This window comes from Colletotrichum godetiae (genome assembly GCF_030913485.1).
Source record: "Colletotrichum godetiae strain CBS 193.32 chromosome Unknown BDP55scaffold_2, whole genome shotgun sequence".
NCBI classification, from domain to species: Eukaryota; Fungi; Ascomycota; class Sordariomycetes; order Glomerellales; family Glomerellaceae; genus Colletotrichum; species Colletotrichum godetiae.
Genome location: NW_026851250.1, coordinates 1,717,337 through 1,736,312, shown reverse-complemented (window position 1 = coordinate 1,736,312; position 18,976 = coordinate 1,717,337). Strand labels below are relative to the sequence as shown.

The 18,976-nt window shown below is 50.1% G+C and overlaps 5 protein-coding genes across 5 annotated transcripts; 2 read left to right on the top strand and 3 right to left on the bottom strand.

Annotated features, from left to right (window-relative positions):
- Positions 1-729: 729 nt before the first annotated feature.
- Positions 730-1,980, bottom strand: BDP55DRAFT_723171 (uncharacterized protein; the record flags this gene model as incomplete). Its single annotated transcript, XM_060578711.1, has 1 exon — positions 730-1,980. One exon carries the CDS (start codon positions 1,978-1,980, stop codon positions 730-732), a length of 1,251 nt encoding a protein of 416 aa, XP_060436428.1.
- Positions 1,981-6,451: 4,471 nt separating this feature from the next.
- Positions 6,452-7,874, bottom strand: BDP55DRAFT_571250 (pectin lyase fold/virulence factor). The gene is made up of 2 exons (XM_060570746.1): positions 6,990-7,874; positions 6,452-6,933 (listed from the first exon to the last, which is right to left on the bottom strand). The coding sequence occupies exons 1-2, from the start codon at positions 7,606-7,608 to the stop codon at positions 6,566-6,568; spliced, it is 987 nt and encodes a 328-aa protein (XP_060436427.1). The 5' UTR covers positions 7,609-7,874; the 3' UTR covers positions 6,452-6,565.
- A 3,260-nt stretch (positions 7,875-11,134) lies between these two features.
- Positions 11,135-13,561, top strand: BDP55DRAFT_626226 (uncharacterized protein; the record flags this gene model as incomplete). Its single annotated transcript, XM_060571608.1, has 5 exons — positions 11,135-11,207; positions 11,544-12,016; positions 12,069-12,248; positions 12,749-12,985; positions 13,148-13,561. 5 exons carry the CDS (start codon positions 11,135-11,137, stop codon positions 13,559-13,561), a joined length of 1,377 nt encoding a protein of 458 aa, XP_060436426.1.
- Positions 13,562-15,289: 1,728 nt separating this feature from the next.
- Positions 15,290-17,224, bottom strand: BDP55DRAFT_763492 (uncharacterized protein; the record flags this gene model as incomplete). The annotated part of the gene is made up of 2 exons (XM_060580909.1): positions 15,290-16,018; positions 17,219-17,224. The coding sequence occupies 2 exons, from the start codon at positions 17,222-17,224 to the stop codon at positions 15,446-15,448; spliced, it is 579 nt and encodes a 192-aa protein (XP_060436425.1). The 3' UTR covers positions 15,290-15,445.
- A 653-nt stretch (positions 17,225-17,877) lies between these two features.
- On the top strand, positions 17,878-18,602 carry BDP55DRAFT_139350 (uncharacterized protein). The gene has a single exon (XM_060565549.1). It carries the CDS (start codon positions 18,021-18,023, stop codon positions 18,468-18,470), a length of 450 nt encoding a protein of 149 aa, XP_060436424.1. The 5' UTR covers positions 17,878-18,020; the 3' UTR covers positions 18,471-18,602.
- Positions 18,603-18,976: the final 374 nt, after the last annotated feature.

Sequence of the window (18,976 nt, the reverse complement as noted above, 5' to 3'; positions counted from 1 at the left end):
GGGGTTCTCGTTCAACTCGATCACAGTGAGATCAAGGTATGAGCGCTCAAAGGTCGCGCTCTCGGTGTCAAGGTCCATTACTTGGCGGGCAACATCGAGTCCATAGGCTTGGGTAATGGTCTTAACGACGTATTTTCTGAGGGAGTAGAATTTAATTGCCTGTATCTGAGATCTCAATGTCCTTGGCTCTTGTCTTGATGTGTTCGGTCAAGGGGCCGCAAGTCACTGATAAGTAAAAATAGCAATATATGTCTCCCGCCCTTCTTGGCTAACTCGATTTCATACTCCTCTCATTTCTTCTATGTTTTTGCTTCGTTCTCCCTCTCCCCTTCTCCGGGTGTTCTTTTATGAAGACATTATGAGACGTTTAGGAGTGGAATAAGAAAATCAACGTTTGTCAGAAGGAAGGGAAATACTTATCAAAAGCTTAAAATGATTATTATCCTATACCTTGATTCAACCAGAGCAATTCAAGGTCGAACAAAATGCATATTGAGATGGGTTGAAATAATCCCCAATAAGGGAAGATGCTATGTCTAAGTTGAGTCTATATTATTCAAGCACTAAAAGCAAACATCGGACTCTCCAATTGTCTCGATGCAGGATCCAATAACTCCATGTTATGCTGGGTATCAAGCGTGCCGTCCGCTATGTCGCCGCATAAAACTTCAATCCCTCCGGCGATCAAATTCGAACCCGTGACTTTTACAATCCCTGCAGCTCCATCGCTTATTTCTCGTTCCTAACCTGCTCTTCATCGGACTGCAAAGTTACTTCTGTGCTAGCAGAGCGAGGCGGAATGGAGACTGTGTCGTCTTGCTGAGCCGGAGCTGGTGCCTTTGCAGCAGCGGCAGCACCAGCTGCAACAATGGCAGCAGCATCAGCGCAGCGCTTGCGGGTGGAGAAGACAGAGCCGACGTGGCCCACGAGCCACCAAGAGAAGAGAACAGGTAGCGCAACGCGCGTCTGATCGGCGCAGCCAGTCCAAGCCTGCACCAAGAGGGAGTAGACCTCGTGTGCCGGGAAGGCGTAGCCAATCCTGTAGAAGCCCGCTATGATCTCAAAGGGGAACACGCTGCTCGCAACGTTGGTGAGCATCCAGGTGAGGAAGAAGAAGGGGATGAGCTGCATAGGCACAAAAGATCCGATAAGGGACTCCAGGACCTGCCACTGCACGTCCATGTAGAGCCAGAAGACGAGGAGGGTCTTGCCGAACTCTGGGCCGCCGACGGCCCAGTTCTCCCTAAAGGCCCAGAGGTAACCCGTCACGGTGACGGCGGTGAGGAAGCCGTAGATCTTGCCGATGGCGAAACGGATGAGCCAGACGTCGCGGACTCTCATCTTGGCGAGGAGGCCGGAACTCATGCCGATGCCGTTCAGGGCCAGGATGTAAAAGAACTGGGCGAGGGTGGGGACGATGATGTTGACGGTGTTGAAGAAGACGCGGCTCGCTTGCGTCTGGGCGCCGATGAGGTCGGGGGTGGACGAGATCGGGTTTAGGTAGGCGGCGATGGCTGCCGGGTTGGTGGTGTTCAGAGATCGGAGGGCAGCCGTGCCGTTGGGCGACTGGTAGTAGAAGGCTCTCGATGCGCCGACGACCTTTTGGATATTGCTATTGATGGTGGAGTCGGCGATTGCAGGGTATCGGGCCTGGTTGTAGGTGTATGTGACTGAGTCGGCGGCATTGTAGGTTGAGGTCGAGGTGCCGTTGATGACGCTGGCGAGCTTCGCAGAGGCACCCTCGTTGATGTAAATGGCACCCCAGTAGTCTCCTTTGCACACTGCGTTCTTCACCGCTGCGGGAGTTGAGTACTTTGAGGCGGAACCGAACTCAATGGTCGGGAAGTTGGCGGCTTGGAAGCTCTTTGATGCGCCTACAATTGCTGAACCAATGGCGCCCCCGTCCAGGTCAACGGCCAGAATCTTGAGTGCGTGTGTGCGCTTCCCTTGCTCGAATGTTGCTCCAAAGAGATATGACATGTTGGCAAGGACGAGGACCAAGATCAGTACTGATGAAATGACCATAGGTATGAGGATACCCTTCCGTTGGGCAGCACTCCATTGTGAGAGTGGTGTCCTCTGTGGGACGTTGTTGGGTGACATGGCAAATGAATTTCTCGTTCTGATTTGTTACTGGCTCGTTACAACCGAAAGGCGATATCACACAGCTAGGTTAGATATGTTGAGAGCCGAATCTAATCTAGTTGGGTAGTTGATCTCCTGCGGCCTGCGGACGTGGTGTGAAAGGAAAAGAACCGATGATGTGCCAAGGGGTAGGGCTGAAGTTAACAATGGGGAGACTCGTAGTCTTAAAGAGGACCATAAAAACGAAGATCCTATGTTGGGCCATGTGGCTCCCTAATTGGCGCCAGAAAGGTAGGTATACTATTACTCTGTAGATAAAGGGAGACCCATTAGTTTGAGAGAGCGGAGGCCGGCCGAGACGGACGGTCAACGGGGTATGGTAAACCCGCCGGGGCTCGGAGCGCTTTGGATGCCATTATTCGCCATTATTCGTCATCATCCTCCTCGTCGTGACTCTTACTGAGTCTAAACTGGCATGGATAGCTTCGAGATTCTTCTAGGCTGCCGTCCATGACCTCGGAGCTAAGTCCAAGATGCGAGGTAGCGAAGGGCCGAAGCAACCTCGTTGGCAAGTTGGCCTACTTTTCAGGCATGGAAGAACCCGCGATGGAACTGGGAAGTGGGTTAACTTGGGTGTTGGTGTGGTCGAAAAGTCTTCCGATGCGTCGCGTCGGTGAGGGTGCAAGGGGTGGCCCCCTTAGTTTGAGTTATCTAATATGGATCCGGCCGCTAGACGGCGCATCGGTGCTTAAGTTCGCCGAGCACCGGACTTTTTTTTCATTAGCATCTAGCCATTCCCCCGGCCTGTTGGTCGTCCCAGTTCATCCTTTCTCCTGACCACTCTTTGAATGCTGACCAAGTTCCAGACTCATTGATAATCAGCTAATCCCCAACCCCAGATTCAAGAAATGTTCTCGGGCAATAGTGTTATCCGTACATTGACCAGCGTCAATCTAAGATTCTACGAAGTCCGAACCGAAGCCAAAATCCACACTGCCAACGCACAGACAGCTGTCACTGGGCAATTAGCACAATAACTACCAGCACTGCTAAACTTATGTATGACAAGGCTCGATACATCATTAGATCTTTGCAAATTTCATGATGGCATGCCACGAGCACATTGCACCACAATGTTGGGAATGTTGCTGCTGCGTACCCACGTACCATAAGCAAACGTTTTGAGAGTTGCTCTGGGTGCTAGGCGGGTTGACACAGGAGGCATGCTTGCGTGTCCATTCCACAGACCATGTTTGTCTTTGATAATTGATCGTTGGTGGCGGCAACGTCAACCCCCGCTCGCTTTCGGGTAGTAAATTGGAGCTTCGGCCCCGACTATTCTAGGTTCTGGGCCCAGTGATCCAGCAGCATTGTTGGTATGATCTCCCTAGGTCGTATCCGTACAGCTCTCGGATTTATGTACAAAGAGGCTCCGGCCGAAGCATAACCCAACACATTATCTCCAGAGGTGCTCCGGCCCGGCCGAGAAAATTGCCAAGTCGGGACGGTATGCTCATGGTCGCCGGAGCATGGCCCCCAGGCCTGATTATCGTTCGATCGGCAGCAAATCACGGGACACATGGAAAACAACGCGTGCACCGCGCAGCGAAAGGCGAGGCTTGAGACTAGGGTCTCCGGAAAAATCTGGTACTGAGTGCATTAGCACAGCGAAATCTTGAGTAGGATCTCGACTTTGCTCACGACTTAGTGCCCCAAGCAAGATGAAACAACTACGCGCTGTCAGGCCTTGTGAATTGCTGGTACCGAAGGCAAACCTTCATATTTTACCGCGCCTGATATGGGCTTCGGTTCCCTTCAAACCCTCTATTCGCTCTAATTTTCCTCGACTCAGAAGCGCACCGAGACTATTTTGAGTCAGGGGGGATATTTGCCATGTGTGGGTATCAAGTAGGTAGAAGATCCAACCGTACGGATGTCGGATTTGCCCCACCCGCGTTGGGATGGCAACATCTCTGTACGATTTCGCTTGCACACGTCAATCGGCAACTCTTGCCTCACACTAGAAGAAAATTCCGATCTCAGATACATACAATTCAAGCAATTTTCACGATTAAACTTTCATGTTTCATGTTTCTTGAAACCTGACATGACATGTGTTTGGTCATCAAGATGTGGTAACCCGACTAACCTCAGTTTCGATTTTCCAGCAATGTCACAAGCAATTGTCCTGGTTATATCGATATACCATCTCATTCAATGTCCTCTAACGTTTCGAAGTATCACCTCAGAATAAGTATTGAAGTCTGCGTGCACCTTCACAATCCAGGAAGTAGAGTAAAGCCAGCCCAGGGCTTCTGAGCAATCGTTTGCTTCGCGCTGGCGGCATGTATCAGCCATCTCGCCGCTCGGATTTCTTCAGCAACCACCAACGCAAGCACGACTTTTCGGAAGGCTATCCCATGAAAATAACGATCTGTTAATTCATACCCAGTCATACAACGGTGAATGCCGGACTTGGCAAGCCTTTTGGCGTCTTGGAGGATGTAGATGTTTTCAGGAACGACGTTTTGAAAGCTATCTCATTGTATCCCAGGGACACTCAAGTGATCGCTTTTTTTTTCCAAGTGTAATAAGTCATTTGCGACATAATGAGATGGTCATTTTCTCTGTGCTCTTAGCCCACGATTCATTTCCTGCAGATTTCCCCTCTTAATTACAATTCACCTATAACTCAGAAGCCTGGCAGTTACCTATACTTCATACTATGTTCTTCTAGAAAATCACAGACGATGGCTATGTCACACTGAAGTTCCCCATGTGTCAACTTTGTAGTGCCAGGGGTATGCTGAACCACTGTGAGAGTTGAAAGAGTGGCTGAAAGAGCGTCTGTCATTTGTACTTTCAACGTGAAGATACGTCGACTTTTCAATAGTTACCTTTGAAATCGCGGAGCAAACTCGCCTAATTACTAGAACACCGCATTTAACCTTTGAAAGAGATTGATTTTCGAAACCTGTCACTTCGTTAGGACTGTGATCCTATTGTGATAGACGGATTTCTCGTTTTTCTTCAATTATCTCGACATTAGTAGACTTAGCAGGAATTTTACCGTCTAGTGGCTCGGCGGAGACTGGCTTGAATCAACTTTGCCTACTTGATTCTTTATAAAGCTCATCGAGGAAGTTGACTTCCTGACTTTCCCTTCGTCTTCTAGGTTTCTGAGAATCCGCTGGGCATTGCTTAGAATTCTGGCTGATCACCGTGCCTAGTTTGACATTACGTGACCACAGATCATCACACGGTTTTACAGTCGAACATTCACTTACCCTGGCAGTAGGGCCCGATTGATCATGCTCCTTGCCGGGATGCCCTAAGCTGAGCTATCTAGTCAGAAACCAAAATACCTCAGTACACTTCTCACATCAAATTTAGAAGAAATCGTACCAACAACGTTTCTCATTTACGAAACTCACCTTTAATGGTCAGACTCCTTTGCAAGTCACTTGAACAATCTCTTTCCGCTTCCAGACTTTCTCCGTCAGAGACAAGTGAGTGGCTCTGGTCTCAGTCAGTACGCAACTGTGTTCCATACATTGTGCGCTGACCAAGACGGCGAGGTTTTCACCGCAATACTATCCGAAACGTATCGACACTCTGTGATTCTGCGTGAAACTTGATTAGCGCGTTTGCAACTTGTCAGTCATTTGTTTCGATCAAGCTAACTTGGATCATCGGGCAGTCTTTTTCGTATGCAAAACGAGATTCAGCTCAGCTTCGCAACATGCGTAGACCATGGCCAATTTGTCGAAGCTTTGATTCTGAGATTAAGATTAATATGTGGTGCAGCTAATGGCGCGTTGTCCTCGTCCTCAGGACAAGGAGCTTCTAAACTCTGCCGGGAACAGAAATGAAATCGATATTGTGCTCAGGCAGAACTTTTTGGTGTGGGCAGTTGTCAACTAAGTCACGTAACACCAGCTGAACATAGCGCTTGGCGCGGGGGCAGATGTTGCGCGGCCCAGGCCCTTTTTCTTTCCTCGCCCGTCCTTTTGTACCTGAAACTAAGCCTCAATTTGCAATGTTTCACCACGGGCCATAACTAGCAGGGGCAGTCCACGATGAGCAGAAAAGCAGCTCGTTCTTTTCCACGCTGGGTGTAGAAACAGTGGACGCGCAGCATCTCCTTTTTGAGTTTGCACTTTCTGTCCGTGAAAGAACCGGTCGATCGCGGGGCACGAATCGATGCGCATACTGCGACTGCAGTTATGGTTCAAGAGTAGAGCTACGTCACGGGCTGGGTGCCGAAGAGGGACTCAGACCACCAAAAGATGGAATCAAAGTCATATCGAGATTGATGTGGACGACACACAATGCGTTGGTTGGCATTCACAATAGTTCCAATTGGAACTGACGAATATATTCAGTAAAAGAATATGTACGAAGAAGATGAATATGGTTCTGCCCGGCAATCCGAGGCGTTTCCAGCTTAAGAAATCCTGATCATCCCTTACATGTAAGCTTACATGTAAGCGGAATCGTAGTAAGCTGCGCTGGTGTAGCTGCTGCCCAGAATGCTGGCAGGAGTAACGGCAGCGCTGAGCTTCTTGGAGAAGCTAGCACGAGTGCCCTGGGAACCAATGCCGGTGTTCTGGTACTCTCCGAAGAGGACGTTGGCGGTGCGAGGGTCGCCGTCGTTCCACTGCTTCCAGCCCGCGGAGTTGATGACGCCGGTCATGGAGGTCTTCTGGAAGACGACTTGGGCGTACTGGCCCCAGGGACGGCCGAGGTAGTAGGCGCCGTCGGCGACAGTGTTTCCAGAGGCGGCTGCGATGTTGCAGCTGTTGAAGACGTACTCGGACGTGTCGGACGAACTGGCACGGCCGTTGGCTAATGTGTTTGTTAGCTGTCTGTCATTTGACAGCGGCTTGTTAGGTAGCTCTTACCAGTGACATAGCCGAGAGAGGCAGTCACAACACGAAGGTCACACTTCTCGAACCAGGCCATGGCCTTCTGGCCAAAGATGAAGTCCGTAGCACCCTGGATGAGGCACTTGGAGTACAGCTGGTTGCCCTGCTGGGCAAGAAGGGTATCCTGGAAACCGGTGAAAGCGCTGGCGTAGTACGCGCTGTCGGCGTATGCGCTGAGAGCCACGGCCTGGCTGCCCTTGCCATAGGTGTTGGCAACGTTGACGTTGTAGAGCTTGAAGTTCTTGGCCTTAATACGGAGGGTGGCGCTGGCGTCGTTGTTGAGGCCGTCGGCCTGGCTCTTCTTGGCGGTGATAGTCACCTTGTTGCCGGCATAGCTGCTCGTATCGGCCGTGTATCCGTATATGGTGAGTTGAGCTGTCCGCGCGGGGACGAGGACCTGCTCGCTGTAGGTGCCCTGATCAATGAAGATGCATTGCTTGGCAGAGGCGGTGGTAGAAAGGGCGTCGACGGCCTTCTGGATGGTGCTGTATTGGCCGCCAGACTTCTTGACAGTCAGGCATCCAGAGGGGGCGGAGGTGCGGCTGGCTGCCAGCGCCGCCGTGACGAAGGTAAGAGCGGTAAGAAAAGACTTCATTGCGTCGAGTAAAAAGAAGAATGGAAAAGAATGTGGTCTTGGTTCGTCCCAAGGTTGGCCTAAGAGGAGATCATCCAGACTAGTAGCTATAGAGCGGCTTGGCTCTCCTTTATGTACTTCAGTCAAGAGGCCCACAAGGCTTCTGGTGCCGAGGGGTTGGATGCGAAAGTTCAAAAGTTACGAGAGCTTCGTCTTCCCTCCCTCTCCGCGTGTTCTGTGAGATGCCGGGTTCCTCGAGCTGCCCGGGCATGATTGGTGGAGACGGCCATCGGCAGACAGGAGTTGCTTCGTAGATTAAACCCGATTAAACAACCAATCCCGAGCTTTTGAACTTTAACAGGGATAGAGTGCTAGCTGGGGTACACCCCGTAGCGGCAGTCCGCGGCCACAGGGGGCTCATTACTCTGGAACCGAGCCTTCTAGACCGGCCTCATCCTGTTGGCGGATTAATTTACCGATGACCCCATCTTGTACCGCCACGGAGGTTGACTGTGCAGGTCGCCAAAGAGTCGATGGTGGAGAGCATGAAATTTGCGGGGTGGCCAGCCCAGCAATGGGCAAAGAGGTTCAGTAATCCGAGAGCGATTTTGGCTTGGTATCGTTTCTAGAACAGTGCTCACTGCGACGCAGGGGACCGACGAGTCAGACAGTCGCGATGAGCCCAGAGCGCCGTAGCATCCTCATCCCAACAGGGGAGATAGGGGTTATGTGGATCGTCTGATGTGAAGCTGACGAAACATTTGGGCTTTTAAACTACATACTAGAGAAAGCTTGACCGAGCAAGAACATTAAACTCTCCATCATGGCTTTTGCTGTCGTCAGCTATTGTCGGCATAGGGCCAGATCTAATATGGCCTATTTGTCCTGTGCGGCAACTTTGCTCGAAGCAACAGAAAGCGCCACAGCTTTGATGCTGGGTCAAGGTGTGCATCATGTTTGCGACTCTCGCGGATGGCGGCAGGAGTTGATATCAATGATAGTACATTCGATCTGTTGGGCCTCCACACCTCCGAGCCGTCCGGGTCTTCGTTACGTATCGACGTTTTTTCTTCTCAATAACCTATATTAATCCGTCCTAGAGAGGTATCCATTAACACGAAGCTATGTAGTGGCTGGGCGCTTGGCAGTTTGCTAGAAAAGCAACGATGAACCAAACCGCACCTGACAACTGCATCAAGTGACACAGCTCAATAGGGCAAACTAGTTTAGACTTATGAGGACCACACCGGGCCGATGTAACTATCAGCCTCAAATGCAACTGTAGTCTTCTCTGATCGTCCAAACTTCTGCTTGCATCCTTCCACCAATCAAAAAAATTAAGAACACGCCCAGTATTGATACAAGAGGGTAAGCCGCAACGGTGATCGGAACATGGGTTTCTATTAGATAGATCGAGACCTTCTGGGCCTGTCATTTACCAATTATTACATAACGCAAAGTACACCTCGCACAACAACTGCTATTCTCGCAGCCAGCCGCCAAATATCTGTACTTACCTATACGAGTTACTCTCGGCTCAGTGTCGTGTTGATTGTCTGTGTCTTTGGACTATATTGAGCCCCCGGTCGCGGTTGCAAGTCAAATCAAATCACTACAAACATGCGATCGTTGTATTGACAAACTCGCACATGACATAGACGCCATCTATCTATGGCTAACAACCAGTAAATACTAAGTGTCCATGCAGCTAGGTAGGATCTATATTTCAGGTCAATACAATTCTGCTCTCACAGTGATTTTGGAGAGTAAGCTTTTCCTCGGTGTTTTTACCCAGTAAGCTCATCCAGCCAGAGAGAGTTTCGAGTTGCATGCACTCTGGGGCGCAGCAGGCCCAGGGGTTGCGGGTATCTCGGCCTCAAAAATTCCACGCTATCGGGCAATCGGCAAAGCTTACAGTCTAAGAAGAGCCCAATCCCGGTCGTATTGCTCAATTGAATGTTAAAGGACTTTTAGCAAGTTTCACGTCATATTTGCACTTGAGGGTTCTCGGGCCACAAGTTCACGCGACATGAGTGTTTCGTTGCCGACATCCGATTGAAATTGAGTGAGATGCAATCATTGAGCTCTGCGAGTTCAATTGAAATGCTCATGGTTTTCCAAGATGATTGAATCTTTTTATGTAGCGCCAAGCTTCCTTGCATGATTAATGATTGCATAGTACTTTTCTTGGACCATCAAGAAGCAGATGAATCGACAGTCAACTCCATAGAACGGAACAAAATACTGTAGAGCTTGTGCTCTAAGAATACAGGAAGTCTAATTGTGGAAGAATGCAGGTTTCTATGCCTGTCTCATGTTGAATTGAATTCGAGTTGAGGTAGCTTCGGACCTACTCCATCATGGTAGTTACATGCATTGACTTAGTGAGTCTGGGTGTAATTTTTGCGAGAGGTGAGCCCTGGCAAGTTCAATGCGCAGACGTACCTAAGGTAGTTAACTGATATTTAGAAAATCCATCTGTAAATCAGACGTCCTATTCACGTGTTGCTTCTATCGCTCAGGGGTCAGCTACCATACGCAATCTTTCGTTTTCGGCTGTCTGTAATCGTTCAAATAATCTACCTATATTGATAGTACATTTGTTGTCAATGATGCTCATATGTGCAGCATATGATACGCCCTGGACTGGAAGCCTTCTTTAACATGCATGATAGTGCCTCGGATATGATCATTGATCATGAGCGAGGCGTACTTAACAGGCATTCGACGGTAGTAGTAGAGGTTTCAAATATTAATAGTGCGAGTTCCCAGCCGTCAGTATGTGCAAAGATCACTTGGGAACAACATATCTTGCAGATGAGATCGCACTCATTTGTACCTCATCCACACCGAGCGACCATAATTACCTTACTCTATGGGTCTATGACCCTCTTCGTACTTCAACAGACTCTCATAAAGGAAAAGACCGCCAAAACACATAAAAAAGGGTTAGCATCTCAGAGCGCGACACAGAGCTCCCCGAAATACACTGAATCGGCAAAGGGGCTGGCGGACTATGATATTCGAAGCTGTGAGATGGATAATATGATACGACACAATACAATGGAAGACTTTTATTTAATTATTTTATTTTTTAGCAGACATGGTTCTTGGCAAGGTTCTATCGTGACGATAAAGCTCATATTAGAAAGGGCTCTCGACTTAGACGTTCAATCCCTTGACATCGTCCAGAGGCGACTGCGATGTTGAATCAGGCCTAGATATGTTCATTCTCTCTGATAATTGGGTGCTCGTCGAACTAATCTCGGCTAAATTAGGCAGGGGAAGCGTCTACTATGTTCCATTTCTCGGGATTGCTGCAGTTGGAACACCCTGCAAGTCGCTTTTCTGGACGGTGACTGCAGCGTAATCTCGTCTCGTTAGGTAGAACTCCTCGATGAAAGATATGGCCAATGTTCTCATTTTCCCTGCTGGACTTCATGATCTCTCAACGAACTTGGTGAGCACTTTTGCGCGATAAAATCTGGGCAACCGTACTCATAACCAAAAGCTCCCTAAAAGACAACATTAATTTCACTCCTCGACAATGAGAATGATTGTGGGATGGTCATTGATGCTCTACCCTGCGGCTTTTCATATGGCGGTTGTCTTTGCTGCCAGTGAGAATATCCTGTCTGACTTTTACAATGAGTCAATGACCTTGTCAAAGATCTTACGCCCTTTCTCTCTTTCTTTGGCGAGTCCATGGCCAAGCAGTATCTCAGCGAAAGCACGACTTGGTGTGACTACATGGGTTTTGCCATGGGCCCGATGGATACATATTCTTACAACCATCATTTCCGTTACTCGACTTTGCGGCTATTCATGGCTCAGAGCTTTCATCGAGTGGTCTCAAGAGGGAACTGCTACAATTGAGGTAGAGCTTTGTACATCGACAAGCCGCGATGTCTGTGGACTTCACAAGTTTGGATTCTAAAAACTTGAATGAAAAATAGTCCGAGTTGGTGCCAAGGCAAAAAGCATAGCCGCTGCGATTTGTCGGATTGCAAATAGTTGTATCTATGGAAAGAAGGTATGGGGTGATCTCAACATTCAGATACCGAATACTGTCCAACGCGAAAACGGTCTATTTCACTCTTTCCACTGCTCCGCAGTGGAAGTCGCTCTCAAGGCACCTAATGGTTTGTCTTCCGTGGGTTGGACGATAAATGTGGTGCGACTTGAGGCGGTCCTGGGTCTCACTTTGTTGGCGCTGATGTTAAACGACGACCGTACACTGGAAGAATACTCTGAGATTGAAACCATAGAGTATGCGAGAATTATCTCTCTCGGCCGATGCAGCGAAATTGAGACGGGTCTCTGGTATTATTCTGACGTTGTGGGGCATCCAGAGGAAGGCGTCATCCATTTTGACCTCAAGGAGAAACATGACCTGTTGGATTTGTGGCACAACTCCTCAGATAACGAAGTGAAGCCCATATGATATTATTCCATGACAAATCGACTTTATTCGGACGAAGAGCTTACTGGTCGATATCTTTGCCCAAGAGCTTTTCACAAGTCTGCTCACCGGACTCAAGGATGGAATGCTCAGAGGCCTTCCCGGGAATGATTTCGATGATGCCAAAGGCGAAGTCTTAAGCTCCAGCCGGGGCCAAACCATGGAAAGCTCTGTGGTTGCAAAGGTGGTCGATGTGTTCGTAAGTGCCGGTGTGGGCAAACGTCTAGACGCATTGATTTGCGTGGTTCCAGCGTTGAGAAGTCAATTTCCTACCCACTTCCTTGAGCTCAGTATTTTGATCTCTCTCACGAGGGGAAAGCATGGAGACACCATTACTCAACTTAGAGCATCATGCAACTTCTGCATGGATTAGCTGGAAGGCCTGAATAATCATTCTATCGGCTCCTTTTACCGGCTTTTATGTGATGGTCTAAGATCAACGCACGCTCAGCAGCATCATAGATAATCCGAAGTGTACACCTTGTTTGAAGAGCTATACGAGCAACGTCATTCTATTAACGATCACGCACCCGATGCAGATGATAACTGTCACCAGCTTATGGATCATCTCGCGTCTCTGAAGTCTGAACCAACGCGCTGTCCAAGGCGCCATCCACGAAAGGACCGCGCAGTCTGCGATTGACGTTGCTACCCAATTGAAAGACTCTATGGTATCAGGTGGTCTAGACAACACGTTAGCTTTCCTGGCAAAAAATTGCCTTTGATGCGGCTCACAGGAATCTGCCAGCCTTAGGGAGGCTTTCCCTTGCCTTGACGGAGTCCGCGAGGCAAGGTCTTGTGGGGGTGCTTTGCATCTTATTGAATCTTGGCGTTGATTCAAACCTGCCTGACGAAAAAGGCGAGGCGCCTCTTTATGTCTGTTTCGAAAACGGTTACGAAGGATGCGCGAGAGTTCTCATCAGCTTTGGAGCTTCTGTACGCGGACCCCAACGTCGAGGACTGGGATCATGGAACCATGCTGTCATAGCCGGACAATAGAGAACAGTCAAGCTTTTGTTGACTCTACTGAAGATCCGACCCTTTGAGTCTATGGCGGCGGTAGGGTGGGCCTCGCGTCATACGGTTTACAAGATATAGGATCCGTCCATCCTGTCGATGCTTCTTCAACATGCGATCGACAGCGGCATCGGCCCGGTAAAGATCATCTCCACATATAGAACCCAATTCTTGGGCATGAACGAAGAATTGATCCTTGATGCGTGTCTTGGAACGAAGATCATTGACAGGTATGGGCATCACATGATGCTTTGGGCACTATCCGAAGACTATGAGATACACGACGACGTCGTGCGAAAGTTGGTTGAAATGGGTGTAAGCCCTGATGAACCACTTGCGATTCAATATAGTAATACGGCACTGCATCTTGCTGTCAAAAGTCCTGCTATGTTGAAAATCCTCCTCGCGGACTACTCAGACAGCTTGAACGACTCAGACGAGAAGATACCATCCAATCTCGACGTGAACAATGGCGCAGGCCAGACACCTTTGTGAAAGGCTTTTTGTGAAGGCAAGTACGATTTGGCCAAATTACTCCTGAGCAGACAGGCTGCCCTGGAACCTGTCGGTCGTGGGCAGAGACCTATGGACTGTGCTCCTCACAACAAGGATGAGGAGATGATGAAACTTCTTCTGAAGTATAGTGCAAATTTCACGTCAGTCGGTGGTAAGAATCAGTCTGGGATGAAGAAGAAGAGATGCCCGGCGGAAGTGGACAACATACTAAGTTCATGGAAGAAGGCCAATAAGTCAACTTGATCTGGCAAGTTCAGAGAGACCGATAGACCCTGTGACTGAGATGACTGGGTGCCTCGGCGGGACCTTGAAGTAGAAACTCAGTCCTACGAGCAGAAGCCGGACCGGTGAGGGGAAGTTACCATCATGGTATTCTGGAAGTCGATGCCATGTGGACCGTTGGGCGATTTATCTTTCCTTGGAACCATAGCCGCAGACATCGGTGACCAGACGAAAGTAGACGTGTCAAGAAGACCAAGTGCTGGTGCCTATCTTAGGATATTGTATTGGGGTAATAATGCCTTTGTTTTTAACTTTGGTTTGGTCTCATTTTCGGCGAGCAAAGGGAATGGCGCCTGATATTGTTTGTTCAGATGATGAGAGAAAAGACGGTGACAGGTATCATCTCAAAAATGAGCAGGGCAACACAAGCCCCTAATCAAGGCTTTGTTCACTTAAGTTCCTTCAAAAAAGAAATTGAGAGGTGTTGACGACTGTGAAAGGTACTACTTACACTATGGAGTGCCTATGGATGAGGATCAGGCGAAACGTCCCTTAGTAATAGATGAACCCGGATGAGAATCTTGCAGCTAGCGCTACCTTATGATTCGCAGTGATTCTAGCAACGAATATTGGCTTGTTTTCCCAAAGAACACCAAAGTCTCCCACGAACTCGTGTTATGGATGGAAATTTATCATCAGAAGCAAGACTACGTCCTCAAGACATCCACCTGGAGCTCGAGAGATGAAAGACTCTAAGGCACGTTGCGAGCCGACTTCCTTCTCGAGTCTGCATCAAAAGGCACATTCGCACTGGATGAATGATCCATTGGACCCAACTGCTGTCATGCTACCATGCTGCCATGGATGTCGATTTCCCCTGTGAAGCGTTGGACGGTTCCTCTATTGTTGAAACAATAGTGGCTGACGCGAAAACAATGGCTTGCTTTTCATTGATGAAGAGCAGCAAGCATCAGTTCCGATTTTCCCGATCTTCCCGCTCATGACATACCAACAAACAAATCCCAACCAGGGCCAACCGATGGCCGGGAATCATGAACAAAGGCCGATGTTCGAACACGTCGCTGTTCGCGGTGCAGGGGTGAAGGCGCTTACGAGGGGCCAAGCTTTGTGTCAAGTAACGGGCAGAGTGTGCCCAGCCGGCCGCGAGCGAGAGATGGAATGAAATGCTTGACTGGTTAAGATGGAGTATCGGGCCCTGAGACGGGCCAGGATGGTAGCGGTCAGGGCGATTGTGGACAGTGTTCGTGGTCGGGGGAAGCCGAGGCACTCCGTAGGGTACCGATGACTCGTCCGTGCCGGTGGCCCGGTATCCCTGGCCCACCCCCGTCGCAGATATATCGGTAAAGTGGCCGTCCCTTCCGCTTGGGTCCAGATACTCGAGTCATCTTTCCAACCGCCTACGATTAGCTGACATTTCCACGGCCGAGATATTCACGATATATTGGATAGTCTTTGGACCCATTGTAGATCAACATGCAATGATATGATTCGTCTTAATAGATTGTGATCATTCGCACTAGCCCAGATTATGCCCTTAATATCCCAAAGAAAACATGCTTAAACGAAGCAAGAGAAAAGGAAGCATAAAGTCAAAATCGTGAATTACACAGCCTCCTACGGCTAGTGGAAACGAGTCTTGCCGTACTTGTCAATGTGAGGCTTCTCACCGGCGAGACAAGTAACCCAACCATCCAGCTGCTGCTTGGTGTCCATGCCAGTAAGCCACTCCTCCTCCATCTCCTCTCTCATCTTCGTCTTGGGCTTGCCATCTCTCACTCGAAGCTTCTCAAAAAAAACATAGGCCGCATTAAACACGCTACTGGTGTCGCCGGACGCGGGGCCCTTCTTGTTCCTGAAGTTAGTGAGCAGGTTGGGGGCAATCTTGTGGTCTGACCCGGCAGGGTACGCGGCCTTGACGATGGTGCGGAGGAAGACTGCCTTTGTGACGCCCTCCTTCTTGAGCATGGCGCGGATCTTGGTGCGGACAATGTCACCCGTGTCCCAGACAGCGACGCTCATATCATCGTCGCCCGGGAGTTCGATCTCTGAGAGGTCCGGGAGGGGATCCTTCTTGTCGGCAGCCTTTTTGGTTGCCTGCTTCTTGGGAGCCGGCGCATCGGCGGCGGTAGTATCACCATCGGTAGCGGCGTCTGACTTGCGCTTGCGGGACTTGGGCGCTGACTTTTCGGCGGGCTGGACGTGTCACGATGTTAGCGTTGGGAGTTGTGTCACGGCATTGGATCCCAAGGTAACGGAAAGGAAAATTTTGGCATCCGAGTTGTGAGAAATGGCGATTGTGAGATAGCACAATGAAATGCGTCTTTGAGATTTTCAAGAAGTTCTAGGCGCCGTTGCGTATCTTTGCGGCCGTGTTTTGGCCCGCGATGCGATTCGCGTTGGCCTCACCCAACGGGATGGGCGCGGCGGCAGTGGCCTTCTTGGGCGGCATTCTCAAGACGTTGCGGTTTACGGAGAGCGGACACGGGTCCGGTGAAGTGGGCAGAAGTGGTCTCCGAGTCGGGTCCCGTGTGTGAGGTTTCTCTCTGATGCCTACTGTGTATGTAGAGCTGTCTACGTAAGAGACGCGTCGAATGGGCCGGTTTCGGTAAGTGGCCGCCAGGGGCCCCCAAAAGTCACGGTAGGTGGGAGGGCTGGGGCCTGGAGGGGAAGGAACATTGATGGAAGCATAACGTCATCGGATAAACAGACACGGGATGAGACATGGGAGCACGGAGATATTGATCCATAGACACTTTAGACAGATTGACAGAAGCCAGTGATACAGGGAAGCATCTCCATTTTCGATCCAATATCCGTCCTATTGGAGAGGAATGAGGAAAGCATTGGAAAATACTCGAAAAATTGGGAATGGGCGAGAAGCACGGGCCGGGTGAAGCGAGGGGCTCGGAAGGCAGGAGCTGGCGATGCCGTGCAGGACACTTGGAAGGAACAATCAAAATAAATTGAACTGAGGAGAAAAGTAAGGAAGAAAGGGACATTTTTGGCCCATGGCTGCCAAGAATTGATGATGGGTGGATACATCGAGGAAGAGGAATCCACTGACAGAGATCCATGGATCCATCCAACTCCATCCCTGTGGCGGTACGTATCCACGAGAACGTGGAGAGGAAGGAGGTGGAAGTGGAGGTTGCAGTTTCAGGCCGCGCGAATTTGGGTCTCCAGGAAGGCGCAAGGATGGCTATCAATGATTCGACAAGCAACGATTTGTTTGCTGGCAGGAAGGAACTTCCTGAATCATCAATGGCTCTTTCTCAGAAGAGACGCGGGTAAGATGAGCCCTGGTTGGGTCGTCCGAACCTGCGCCCAGCGGCAAGAACCCATGCAGCCATGCCTTCCCACGCAGCTGCCCAGCCTTGCCCCTGGAACCTATACGGACATAATGGCCGGAAAGGGGAGGAACCCTGCAACACTATTGGCTACTCCTTCCCGTCAAGCTCTGAGGTCCCATTGAATCCCAATGAGTCAGCAGTAGGAGTCCGAGGAAAAGTCGAGAATGGAAGAAAAAGAGGGTGTTGCCAGTTGGTCCAGGCATAGAGTTGCGGCTGCACCCTGCGGGAAGTAGGAGACGACGATCACCAAGAAATCAAAAATCCTCTTCCAGCTGCACCCCTGACCAGACCAAATTCATTAACCAGCAGCAATGAGCATGGCTACATGAACAGCATTACCCCTTGGTGACACCACATGGGACACTGCACTGCTCTGCACACACACACACACCAAAGAGACAGATTTTTTACTCGCCTGAACCCCGTCGAGCACAGATCGAGGCCTTTGCACAAAGTCGCAAATAGATTGCTGTCCCGAAGCCCAACGACATGCGCTCACCCAAAATCCCAGACTCTCCCTGTCATCCAGCTTGCGTTGTTGGAACTACGCGGCAGTTGACCCTTTTCTTTCCACCAGTTCATCTCGATTCTCGGCTTTTCCACCATGTTCGTCGTCGAGATTCTCACCGCTCGCGCAAGCGCCCACCGGCAGTTCCACTGGCCCCCGTGAATTTCGAACCAGAAAGGCAATGGCTACGGGGATGAATGGCCTGTTGCTCGATATTGATACGAAGCCTGCATGCAAGTCCATATCGAGGTTGATCAGCTCCCGAATCGAGGTTATGGTCAGCTAGGCTCCATGAGCAGGTCCGCTGCTTCGAGAACAGACACCAGGGGGCTCGACGATGTTGACAGTTCGGCTCCGTCGTCCACGGCCCAAGACTCCATGTCGGAGTCCAGGTGGGAAGCCAGACATTCGAGATGAGTACCAAGCATCGCCAAGCCCGCCACGCTTCCTTGTTGCGAACAGCTGGATATGCTGGATCATCCATCAACATGGCGTCAAACCCCTAAGAACTACGGCCTGCATCCCTCCTCGCCTCACCACAGACGTGCCAACCCGTTTCCTCCACCGCTATCCACCCCAGTTTGCTTCTTTACCCGCCTCGACTCGTCATCCCTCCCGGGCTTCAATTTCCAAGTCTCCAGTCAATCGGGTATCGGCTCACACTGGAACTCGTCCAGGCCCGGCCTGCATTTGCCCAGTCAGCCAGTCAGCCGAGGGTCACTCGCTGCTGCAGTGCAGCCAGCCAAGCACTGCCTTGCCGCCAGTACCAGTCAACAGCCAGCACTGACCACCCACCTCCCTTTTCCAACGCTCAGACGAACTGCCATCCCGTCATTCTCAATCTCATTTCTGCTCCTCACTGCCACTTATGCTTACTGAAAGCCTGGCTTAGAGTTTGCTATCTGACCCAATATGATGTGGGCGTAAGTGCGCTTCGGCTCATCGACTCCGAAATAACCTACGATTTATGTCTTTGCCAGTCCCAAGAGAGCTGGTTGTTCTCTAAGCTTAACCTTGAGTGGATCATAGATCTTCACAGCAGATGCTACTATGATTTTCGTCGTCGCTGTTATGCCACCACCTCTGAACCAACAGGTCTTACCACTCTCAATAAGCGAGCAACAAGATGGCCGCCGTAAGCACACCGTTTTGGCGCCAAAGATCTGCTTGCCGCGCCGTCAGCGGCCAACGTGCACTAGGTCACCTTGCTTCAACCCTGCACTGCGGGATGCAACAAGTCACCACCTTCATTTATGCTGAAACGGCTTGATCTCGCCATGGCTGCTCGGCATG